Source organism: Amblyraja radiata, chromosome X (assembly GCF_010909765.2).
Source record: "Amblyraja radiata isolate CabotCenter1 chromosome X, sAmbRad1.1.pri, whole genome shotgun sequence".
In the NCBI taxonomy this organism is placed as follows: Eukaryota; Metazoa; Chordata; class Chondrichthyes; order Rajiformes; family Rajidae; genus Amblyraja; species Amblyraja radiata.
The window spans coordinates 9,093,065-9,105,716 of NC_045999.1; the positions used below are offsets into that span (position 1 = coordinate 9,093,065).

Sequence of the window (12,652 nt, forward strand, 5' to 3'; positions counted from 1 at the left end):
TCTCCTCCTCCCTCCCCACTCTACCACTTCTCTCCCCCTTCCCCTCCACTCTCCCTCCCCACTCTTTCCCCTCTCTCCCCCCACCCCTCTCCCCCTCCCTCCCTCCTCCCCTCCCTCCCCATCCCCCCTCCCTCCCCATCCCCCCTCCCCCACATCTCTCTCGCCATCTCTCACCCCCTACCCCGCTCTCCTTTCCCTCCCAAATCTATCCCGTTTCCTCCTCCTCCTCTCCCCTCCCTCCCCTCTTCTCAAAAATAAACTGGCTTCTCACCCATAGAAGCAGCCCCAGCCCCAGCCCCTGGTGAACGTTCCATCGTGTGATGTCATAATGCCTGATGCTCACAGATGTCCAATCGGAATGGATTCATTTACATATGCCTTTGCAGGAGCACAAGCACTTGGTGAACGTTCCATCGTGTGATGTCACAATGCCCAATGCTCAAAGACATTGGTGCCATATAGGGAGTACAGAGAAGGTTCACCAGACTGATTCCTGGGATGTCAGGACTTTCATATGAAGAAAGACTGGATAGACTCGGCTTGTACACGCTAGAATTTAGAAGATTGAGGGCGGATCTTATAGAAACGTACAAAATTCTTAAGGGGTTGGACAGGCTAGATGCAGGAAGATTGTTCCAGATGTTGGGGAAGTCCAGAACAAGGGGTCACAGTTTAAAGATAAGGGGGAAATCCTTTAGGACAGAGATGAGAAAAACATTTTTCACACAGAGAGTGGTGAATCTCTGGAATTCTCTGCCACAGAAGGTAGTTGAGGCCAGTTCATTGGCTATATTTAAGAGGGAGTTAGATGTGGCCCTTGTGGCTAAGGGGATCAGAGGGTATGGAGAGAAGGCAGGTACGGGATACTGAGTTGGATGATCAGCCATGATCATATTGAATGGCGTTGCAGGCTCGAAGGGCCGAATGGCCTACTCCTGCACCTAATTTCTATGTTTCTATGTTTCTATGAGAGAAGGCAGGTACAGGATACTGAGTTGGATGATCAGCCACGATCATATTGAATGGTGGTGCAGGCTCGAAGGGCCGAATGGCCTACTCCTGCACTTAATTTCTATGGTTCTATGTTTCCCTCTCCTCACCCCTCTCCCTCTCCCACCCATCCCTCTCTCCCCCACCACCCTTCCCTCTCTACGCCCCCCCCCTTCCCTCTCTCCACCCGCCCCCTTCCTCCTACCCCTCTGTCCCTCTTCCATCACTCCCCCTACCCCTCTCCTCCTCCCTCCCCCTTCCCCCTCCACTCTCCCTCCCCACTCTTTCCCCTCTCTCCCCCCACCCCTCTCCCCCTCCCTCCCTCCTCCCCTACCTCCCCATCCTCCCTACCTCCCATCCTCCCATCATCTCCCCATCCCCTCTCTCACCCCCTACCCCGCTCTCCTTTCCCTCCCAAATCTGTCCCGTTTCCTCCCCCTCCTCTCCCCTCCCTCCCCTCTTCTCACCCCCCCTCACCCCACCTGTGTGTTTGGGGGGTGGTTAATGTGAGTTTGATGCCGCAGCCCCCCCCCCCCCGCAAACGCCGTTGGGGAAACAGACCCAACGGGTCTGCACTTGGTCTAGTTGCTTTTAAAGCTGGCCAAGTAATCCTTAAAGTACAGGATCTTCTTGGGCTACATTTTATAGAACGCAAATTCTCAAGTGCATTTTTAAGCATCATTCCAGCTTGTAATAATATGAAGTTTCATGGTGTTTATTAATAATAATAATAATAATAAATTTTATTTATGGGCGCCTTTCAAGAGTCTCAAGGACACCGTACAAAAATTTAGCAGGTAGAGGAAAAACATGTAAGGGGAATGAAATAAATAGTAGAGACATGACTAGTACACAAAGTAAAGACAGAATACAATTCAAAACACAATATGAGGCAATTAATGCACAGATGAAAAGGGAGGGGGACGTGGGGCTAAGGATAGGCAGAGGTGAAGAGATGGGTCTTGAGGCGGGACTGGAAGATGGTGAGGGACACAGAATTGCGGATCAGTTGGGGGAGGGAGTTCCAGAGCGTGGGAGCTGCCCTGGAGAAGGCTCTGTCCCCAAAACTGCGGAGGTTGGACGTGGATGGAGAGGAGATCGGCTGATGTGGATCTGAGGGACCGTGAGGGTTGGTAGGGGGAGAGGAGGTCAGTGAGATATGGGGGGGCCAGATGGTGGAGGGCTTTGTAGGTGAGGATCAGGATTTTGTAGGTGATCCGGTGGGAGATGGGAAGCCAGTGAAGTTGTTTGAGGACTGGAGTGATGTGATGCCAGGATTTGGTGTGGGTGATGAGTCGGGCAGCTGTGTTCTGGACCAGTTGGAGTCGGTTGATGTAGGTGGAGCTGATGCCAAGGAGAAGTGAGTTGCAATAGTCCAGTCAGGAGGAGATTAAGGCATGGATGAGTCTTTCAGCAGCGGGAGGTGTGAGAGAGGGTCTGATTTTGGCGATGTTGCGGAGGTGAAAGAAGGAGGTTTTAATGACATGGCGGATGTGAGGCTCAAGGGAGAGGGTGGAATCAAAGATCACGTCAAGGTTGCGGGCCTGGAGAGATGGGGAGACAGTGGTGCCGTCGATGGTGAGAGTGGGGTTATTGATTTTGCTGAGTGTGGCTTTGGAGCCTATGAGGAGGAATTCTGTCTTATCGCTGTTGAGTTTGAGGAAGTTATGGTGCATCCAGGTTTTTATAGCTGACAAACAGGAGTTGATATGGGAGAGGGGGGGGGGGGTTGTGGGGGGATTTGGTGCCGAGGTAGATCTGGGTGTCATCGGCGTAACAGTGGAAGTCCAGGTTGAAGTGGCGGAGTATCTGACCAAGGGGGAGGATGTAGATGATGAAGAGGAGGGGGCCGAGTACGGAGCCTTGGGGAACGCCTTGAGTGACTGTGGCTGTAGCAGAGGTGTGGTTGTGGAGAGAGATGAAGTGGGATCTGTTGGAAAGGTATTAATGACTAGATTTAGTATATTTGTCATTGGTTAATTATGGCAAGTGCAAGGGTGATTATTTAATCAAAAATTTTAATTATAACTTGTACAGCGATACGAAAGAAAATTAATGTTTCGAGGAATCAGCTTTCAGACAGTTCTCAGTAAGGGAACCCTTAGGCAACCCAGGGTAGACACAAAATGCTGGAGTAACTCAGTGGATGAGGCAGCATCTCTGGAGAAAAGGAATGGGCGACGGGTCGAGACCCTTCTTCAGAAACGTCCCCCATTCCTTTTCTCCAGAGATGCTGCCTCACCCGCTGAGTTACTCCAGCATTTTGTGTCTACCTTCAATTTAAACCAGCATCTGCAGTTCTTTCTTACACACTTAGGTAACCCAGAGTGAGCCTGAAGTCACATTGCAAGCCAGCACCACGTATATCTGACCCAACCTGGGCTAACTGCTCTCACACTGAGCAGGGCGGCATGGTGGCACAGCTCGCTGCACCTCTGCCTCATGGCTAGTGACTCAGCCCAGGTTCAATCCTGACCTCGGGTATTATCCGTGTGGAGTTTGCATGTTCTCCTTGCAACTGTGTGGGTTTCCTCCAGATCCTCTGGTTCCCTCCCCCAACCCAAATACATAGTCAGGTTGGTGGGTCGATTGGTCAATGTAAATTGTCCCCAGTGTAAGTGTGAGCAGGAAAATCTAGATGGAGTTGATGAGGATAAGGAGAGAAAAAAAAATGTGATTAGTGTAGGATTAGTGAAAAGGGGAAGCTTGATGCCGGCACAGACTAGGTGGGCCGAGCGGCCTGTTTCTATGCTGTAACGCTCCATGACTAAAGTGAAGTGCTGATATTCTGTACAAGAATCGCAGTCACATTCAGTTCTTGGTCGTGCCTTTGGGCTGACTGCAAGGACTGTGTAAGAAAGAGCAGCAAAGGTCAGGGTGCTAGGTGGGGACTGTAAATATATTATTTCATTGTGGGCCCACAGTACTCCTGAGCAGCCCAAAAATTGCACATAAGCAGGGGAAAAGAGCCCACCGCTAGCAGGTTGTTATTTTCACAAATCAAGACAAAATTGTGTGTATTGCCAAAAATAAGGACAAACACACACGAGATATTTGAATTCTTGATTACTACAGGTGTCAGAGATTGTGGGGAGAAGGCAGGAGAATGGGGTTAGGAGGGAGAGATAGTTCAGCCACGATTGAATGGCTGTGTAGACTTGATGGGCCGAATTGCCTAATTCCACTCCTATTCCTTATGACCTTATGAATAATTATTTTAACTTCTAAGTAATTCTGGCAAATATATTTAAGGTATTTCACTGCAGAGAGCACTTGAAAACGCAAAACACTACATTTTGACAAAATGTATTAATGAGGTCACTAAACAAAAACCTTAACCTGCTAACCTTAACAGCAACATATGCATTAATTTAAATTCCCCAACTACCAATGTCAGCTTTACACTGCGAAATGCATCCCAAAATGTTCATTAGAGAAAAGTGTACTTACCAGTTTGATTGCTACATACTCATTCGTGTAGAGATTTTTGCCTGAAAGGGAAAACAATTACATGATTTTTCAGAAGATTATCGTCAGATACAGCACAAGTCACACATGTTTCTGCATTCAGTTGAACCACATAAAATATATAATACATTAAAAACAATGCAACTGAAAATCACCCAAACCAGTGATGATCAAGAGCAAGAGGGATTACCTGTAATTTACTTATTTATACCACCTAAGTGACAATTTGACTCAATTTGCAGCATAAAAATGAGGCAAAGGGACCACAATTTAAGAATAAGGGGTAAGCCATTTAGAACAGAGACGAGGAAACTCTTTTTCAAGTTCAAGTTCAAGTGAGTTTATTGTCAAGTGTCCCTGTATAGGACAATAAAATTCTTGTTTTGCTTAAGCACACAGAAAATAGTAGGCATTTACTACGAAACAGATAAATGTGTCCATATACCATGATATAAATATATACACACATGAATAAATAAACTGGTAAAGTGCAAATAACAGAAAGTGGTTATTAATAATCAGAGTTTTGTCCGAGCCAGGTTTAATAGCCTGATGGCTGTGGGGAAGTAGCTATTCCTGAACCTGGTTGTTGCAGTCTTCAGGCTCCTGTACCTTCTACCTGGAGGTAGCAGGGAGATGAGTGTGTGGCCAGGATAGTGTGGGTCTTTGATGATACTGCCAGCCTTTTTGAGGCAGCGACTGCGATAAATCCCCTCGATGGAAGGAAGGTCAGAGCCGATGATGGACTGGGCAGTGGAATTCTCTGCCTCAGAGGGCGGTTGAGGCAGGTTCTCTGGATGCTTTCAAGAGAGAGCTAGATAGGGCTCTTAAAGATAGCGGAGTCAGGGCATATGGGGAGAAGGCAGGAACGGGGTATTGATTGGGATGATCAGCCGTGATCACATTGAATGGCGGTGCTGGCTCGAAGGGCCAAATGGCATACTCTGCACCTATTTTCTATTGTCTATTGTCTAAAATTCAAAGTGTGTTGGTTCGAGCCCAAATCATGAATTGATCACGAATCCTACAATCCAATACAGTACATAATGCTTCTTTAGCACATGTTAAGTCAAAATGCATCATTTCCTTCTCTTGGGTCTGGTTGTTTGCTTTAGGTACAACCTACAACCTCCAAATCAGCTCTGAACGATATAGACATTAAGGCATTGGTTTTGTCTTCTCGCACAGTTAGGGTGTATGTGTGCGCGTGCGCGTGTATACATTTACAGACTATTACGTTTACATATTTTGTTGTGCTACTGCAAGTAAGAATTTCATTGTTCAATTTGGGACATATGACGACAAAAACACTTGAAATCCCTGAAGAAGGGTTTCGGCCCGAAACGTTGCCTATGTTCACACCGCTGGGGTGTAAGCTACTCAAGCAAAATACGAGGTGCTGTTCCTCCAATTTGCGCTGTCAGAAAAGTCAGTGTGGGAGGGGGAGTTGAAGTGTTTAGCAACCGGGAGATCAGGTAGGTTTAGGCGGACAGAGTGGAGGTGTTCAGCGAGGTATTCGCCCTTCGTACAACCTGTTACTACAGTCGGGGCATCTCTTTACACTTCCATGGAATACTAGGTTTTCATGCTGTGGTACGTGTGGACTTGAAGCAATAATGACGACTTCTTTGACATGTTTTAAGGGGCATATTACCACATGACTGGATGCTGTGCAAGCTGCCCGTGTTCTCTGGAATATTTAAGGAATCTAGTCAGAACAACCTTTTTTATCGTGATAAAATTGGACAATCCACAAGAGGCATCAACTGGGCTTTGCAGTCATATCGGTTTTCCCGCAGATTTAGAGGTCAATGTAGGAGAGGGAAACATCACACCACTGGCATTTCAGGATTTCTTTCATCTTGAGAGATGCCAGAGACGATGCAGAAGAAACTTTAATATGCGCCTATCTTGCAAGTGTTTGGATAGGCAAGATTAAACTTTAGATAGACACAAAATGCTGGAGTAACTCAGCGGGGCAGGCAACATCTCTGGAGAGAAAGAATGGGTGACGCTTGGAGTCAAGACCCTTATTCAGATGAGGCCCGTTGACTTACTCCAGCATTTTTTGTCTACCTTCAGTGTAAACCAGCATCTGCACGGCCCTTCCACACAATATGAAATTTTATCAATAGACAATAGACATTAGGTGCAGGAGTAGGCCATTTGGCCCTTCGGGCCAGCACCGCCATTCAATGTGATCATGGCTGATCATCCCCAATCAGATTCAGATTCAGATTCAATTTTAATTGTCATTGTCAGTGTACAGTACAGAGACAACGAAATGCATTTAGCATCTCCCTGGAAGAGCGACAGTACCCCTTTCTTGACTTCTCCCCATATCCCCTGACTCCGCTATTTTTAAGAGCCCTATCTAGCTCTCTCTTGAAAGCATCCAGAGAACCTGCCTCCACCGCCCTCTGGGGCAGAGAATTCCACAGACTCACCACTCTCTGTGAGAAAAAGTGTTTCCTCATCTCCGTTCTAAATGGCTTACTCCTTATTCTTAAACTGTGGCCCCTGGTTCTGGACTCCCCCAACATCGGGAACATGTTTCCTGCCTCTAGCGTGTCCAACCCCTTAACAATCATATGTTTCAATGAGATATCCTCTCATCCTTCTAAACTACAGAGTGTACAAGCCCAGCTGCTCCATTCGCATATGACAGTCCCGCCATCCCAGGAATTAACCTTGTAAACCTACGCTGCACTCCCTCAAGAGCAAGAATGTCCTTCCTCAAATTAGGGGACCAAAACTGCACACAATATTCCAGGTGTGGTCTCACTAGAGCTCTGTACAACTGCAGAAGGAGCTCTGTACAACTACATGATACCTCAAGCAGAGTATAACCGCATGGTGAAAAAAAGAACATGAGCCTTCAAAATGGTCCCTCAAAATAATATAGAAAATTGTGCTTCTGAACCAACTCAAATGTCTTTCCTTCATCATAAAAGGCATGGAAGGATTATGTGGTCCATAGATGCAGTGCCCTACACCAACTGGAAGTTAGTTCTCATCACTCCTCTGGAAACTTCAATCTAGTCTCAACATTCTTCATATAGGATCCTTTAACAGAGGGTGGTGAATCTGTGGAATCCACTGCCACTGATGGCTGTGGAGGCTATCAATGAATATTATTAAGGCAGAGAGTGACAGTTTCTTGATTGGTACGGGTGTCAGGGGTTATGGGGAGAAGGAAGGAGAATGTGGTTGAGAGGGAAAGATAGATGACCCATGATTGAATGGCGTAGTTGACTTGAAGGGCCGAACGACCCAATTCTGCTCCTATAATTATGGACACGCTGCCCGACCTGTTCAGTTACTCCAGCACTTTGTGTCTTTCCTTGATAAACTAGCATATGCATTATCTTGTTTCTACATCTTTATGAACTCAGCAGCTTATGTTATGAAATGGAATATCATTTTGCAAACATATAGCATCCGATAAAAGCGTTTCTCATTTTAGCATACAACTTTCTGAAATTTCCTCTTAGGCCATAAGTGATGTGCCTTGCGGCATGGCGTGCTTGATATGAAGTACGCTCCTGAAATATCCATGGGCTTTTCACCAAGTCAGCAATAAGGAAGGTAAGTGGGATTGAAGGCAGCATGGCACTGACTGACTACTGAATACCAGCTGGTGCTTTGGTCCTTGGCCACTCGATCCAATGACTCGATTCAACAACACATTTAATCATCTACTGTATGGCAATTGTGACACCTCCCCCCCCCCCCTCCATCTGGAAGGCGCTGAGAGATCCTCCGCTTCTTTCTGGAACAAAGATCAAGCCATCCAACCTCCATCAACATGCTCACCCATCTGGCAGAACTTGTTCTTTCCCTGGTACACAAAAATGCTGGAGAAACTCAGCGGAGATCCTTCGCTCCATAGATGCTGCTGCACCCTCTGAGTTTCTCCTGCATTTTTGTGTACCTTCGATGTTCCAGCATCTGCAGTTCCTTCGTTAACACTTGTTCTTTCCCTGGACAATTTCACTGTTGATTCTTTCCCCTTTCTATTAATAAAAGGCATAGCGACTGATTCACCACCCTCTGACTAAAGCATAGAGCATCCCTGAAGAACCAAGATCGGTGACGTTTCTCGTCGGGACCCTTCGTCAGATTAATTGCAGGGGTTGGAGGGGGAAGGAAAGAAAGCTAGAAGAGTTGTAAAGATAGAAGACTACCAATTCATAAAGATATTGCCTCCAAATTCATAAAAATCCCTCCTAGATTTATCCCTGAATTTATTAAAGTGGGGTTCACACACATTAAGGAGAAGATTAATGATGGCGATGCATCAGTATTTAATAATTTGGACGTTATTTCTTTGGACAAAGAGTACTGGGAGATTTAACTGAGATGCATAAAATTGTGAGGGGCTTTGTAGTAAATAAGAAGGATGGATTCTTCATGGGTCAAAAGTGATAAATCACAGATTCATAGTAAATAACCGAAGGATTGGAGCAGAGACAACTATTGGTCAGTAGTTGCTTGGAACTTAGTTTGACGAGGCAGTAAAAGATGAAACATGTACCACCTTTAAAAGGCATTTGGAGATGTACTTGGACAACTGAATCCTGCAGGGTTATGGGCCAAATGGCAGATCATGGGATTTTGCAGTGTGGATCTTTCTGTGACTCAAAATCTATGTACTGTTCCTACACCAATCTATTATATCAGTCAGGAATCAGTCAGGAATCCTGGCGACTGCGCAGGACTGGCAGCTTTCCATAGACCTGGTGAAACAGCTGAGGTTCCCACAGCACATTGCCACGACCACCCTGAGGCCAGACATCCTCCTGGTCTCAGAGGCGACCAGAAACATCGTCTTGTTGGAGCTGACAGTGCCGTGGGAGGGCCGTCTGGAGGAGGCCCACGAGAGGAAGATGACCAAGTATGAAGAGCTGGTCATAGACTGCCGTAAGCAGGGCTGGAAGGCAAGATGTATGCCCATTGAGGTTGGCTGCAGAGGTTTTGCAGGGCAATCGCTCTACAAAGCCTTGAGTGCACTGGGCATCAACGGAGTGGCGAGGAGAAGAGCCATCAAGAACACCTCAGAGGCAGCGGAGAGGGCCTCGAGATGGCTCTGGATCAGGAGAGAAGGTCCATGGGGAGGAGCGAATCATGCGTGGTCTGATCAACCATGGCTGGGTCGCCTGAGCGAGGGTGTCTGATGTTGAAAGACCCGAAACACCCAATGACCCCAGGTTACATCACTGATGATGTGTTCAGGAGCATCAAGAGATGTATTTTTTTATCAAATATCAGTTTAGTTTGGAGATACAGCATGTATCACACTAGTGCTAAGTTATTGCACGTTCTCGTTCCACTTGGCACACACTGGGGGCAACTTTACAGGGGCCAATTAGCCAATGAACCCGCACATCTTTGGGATGTGGGAGGAAATTGGAGCACGCGGGGGAAAACCCCGTACGGTCACAGGGAGAACGTGCTAACCACACAACACCGAGGTCAGGTTTGTACCCGGTTCTCTGACGCGGAGAGGCAGCTGCGACACCGTGCCTCATCCAGGTTTCTCCAGATGATGTGACATGACCATCAATAATGACTGCACACTGTGTAGTCAATCACCAATACCCAGCAGAACATACACTGCGAATATTATAATATGCACCTTGAAAACAATGCAAGTGAAAATCATTTTAATAAAATTGTAGTTCAGATGGAAATTTTGCACTACCACCATCCTTAGGGTCTCATTACTTCACAGACATCAAGAGGATGATTGCAACTTAAAGCCTTTTGTACCAAAATACTGCAACTAGAAGCAATTAAGTCACAGCTGGCAGCATTTCATCGACATTTGGCCACATCTGGGGAGGTTGTTACCAGGTCTGGAGGGTTTGAGTTACAAGGAAAAGGTGAATAAACTGGGTCTTTTCTTCTGGAGTGGGAAGGCTGAGGAGTGACCTTGAAGAGATATGATAAATCCTGAGGGACAGAGATAAGGGCAGTGCTCACAGTCTCAGGGTTGAGAGTCCAAAACCAGCAGGCATGGGTTTAAGGTGAGAGGGGAAAGATCTTAAAGGTACGTGGGGTAACTTTTTCCAAAGAAGGTGGTGTGTGTGTGTGCATGGAATGTGCTGCCAGTGGAGGCAATAGGGGCGGATATAATTACAACATTTAAAGGACACTCAGCCAGTGACACGGATAGGAAGGGATTGAGGCTGAGTGCAGGCACGTGGGACTAGCTCAGTTGGCAACTTGGTCGGCAGAGATGAGATTGGCCAAACGGCTTTTTTTCCGTGCTGTACGGTTGCTCTTCGACCTACGATGGGGTTACGTTCCGATAAACCCATCGTAAATCGAAAATATCGTAAGTCGAAAACGCATTTAATACAATTTGATCGCGTGACCTGGAGCGCAGTACGGCTCGCTGCCGCTGCCCAGCGTTTGTGTAAAGACGAGATAACAATAGACAATAGGTGCAGGAGTAGGCCATTTGGCCCTTCGAGCCAGCACCGCCATTCAATGTGATCATGGCTGATCATCCACAATCAGTACCCCGTTCCTGCACTCTCCCCATATCCCCTGACTCTGCTATTTTTAAGAGCCGTATCTAGCTCTCTCTTGAAAGCATCCAAAGAACCTGCCTCCACCGCCCTCTGAGGCAGACTCACCACTCTCTGTGAGAAAAATTGTTTCCTCGTCTCCGTCCTAAATGGCCTACTACTTATTCTCAAACTGTGGCCCCTGGTTCTGGACTCCCCCAACATCAGGAACATGTTTCCTGCCCCGAGCATGTCCAAGCCCTTAACAATCTTACACGTTTCAATGAGATACCCTCTCATCCTTCTAAACTCTAGAGTGTACAAGCCCAGCCGCTCCATTCTCTCAGCATATGACAGTCCTGCCATCCCGGGAATTAACCTTGTAGGTTAATTCCCGGGATGCCAGTCGTAAGTCGAAGCATCGTAAATCGGGGAGCCTCTGTTATTCTATGACTCTAATCATTAAGGTACCAATGAACTGTGATTCTACTAAAGTGCTACACTGTCAGTGATCCAGTCCCGACCCGAAACGTCACCCATTCTTTTTCTCCACAGGTGCTGCCTGACCTGCTGAGTTACTCCAGCACTTTGTGTCTATCTTTGAACCAAGGGTTGATAGGCCTACTGTGACGAATGCTCAGCATCCATTCAAGGCTTTGTGGTTGTTAAAAAACACATGCCCTCGGCTACCCTGGCTACAAGCCGCAACAACCCAGCAGCAAACAGAAACACTGGTCATTGTTCACAGTTTGTTAATTCTTGCTCTGGTTTCTTTGTCAACATCAACAGCAATTAAATTAAATCATTGGATATAAAAGATTACATGGTAGACACAAAATGCTGGAGTAACTCAGCGGGACAGGCAGCATCTCTGGAGAGAAGGAATAGGTGACGTTTCGGGTCGAGACCCTTCTTCAGACTGATCTCAGGGGAGTGGGCGGGACAGAGATAGAACGTAGTCAGAGACAGTAAGACTGGTGGGAGAACTGGGAAGGGAGAGGGGATGGAGAGAGAGGGAAAGCAAGGACTATTTGAAGTTAGAGAAGTCAGTGTTCATACCGCTGGGGTGTAAGCTGCCCAAGCAAAATATGAGGTGCTGTTCCTCCAATTTGCGCTGGGCCTCACTCTGACAATGGAGGAGGCCCAGGACAGAAAGGTCAGATTGGGAATGGGAGGGGGAGTTAAAGTGCTGAGCAACCGGGAGATCAGGTGGGTTAAGGCGGACTGTACGGAGGTGTTCAGCGAAACGATCGCCGAGCCTGCTCTTGGTCTCGCCCATGTACAGGAGTTTGAGCCTGGAACAGCAGATGCAGTAGATGAGGTTGGAGGAGGTGCAAGTGAACCTCTGCCTCACTGAACAGACCGTCAGGGTCCTTGGGCGGAGTTGAGAGGGGAGGTAAAGGGGCAGGTGTTGCATCTCCTGCGGTTGCAGGGGAAAGTACCTGGGGAGGGGGTGATTTGGGTGGGAAGGGACAAGTTGACCAGGGAGTTGCGGATGGAACTGTTTCTTTCTGTGAGCTACCCATGCGGAATATCAGGTCCTGGTCTTGCAGTTTGCACGTGGCCTCACTCTGCCAATGGAGGAGTCTGAGGTCGGACAGGTCGGTATGGGAGCGGGAAGGGAAATTCAAGTGGCCGGCAACTGAGAACTCGAGCTGGCAATCTGGCTTGAAGAAATC

General features: G+C 47.3%; 1 protein-coding gene across 5 annotated transcripts in view; it reads right to left on the bottom strand.

The window, feature by feature from the left end:
* LOC116968252 (casein kinase I-like) overlaps nt 1-12,652 on the bottom strand; it is a 200,439-nt gene that overhangs the window by 126,256 nt on the left and 61,531 nt on the right. For all 5 annotated transcript variants that reach the window (XM_033014943.1, XM_033014945.1, XM_033014942.1 and 2 more), the window contains one exon: nt 4,441-4,481. In XM_033014943.1, coding sequence (XP_032870834.1) covers nt 4,441-4,481 — 41 coding nt within the window. The remainder of the gene's footprint in view (nt 1-4,440; nt 4,482-12,652) is intronic.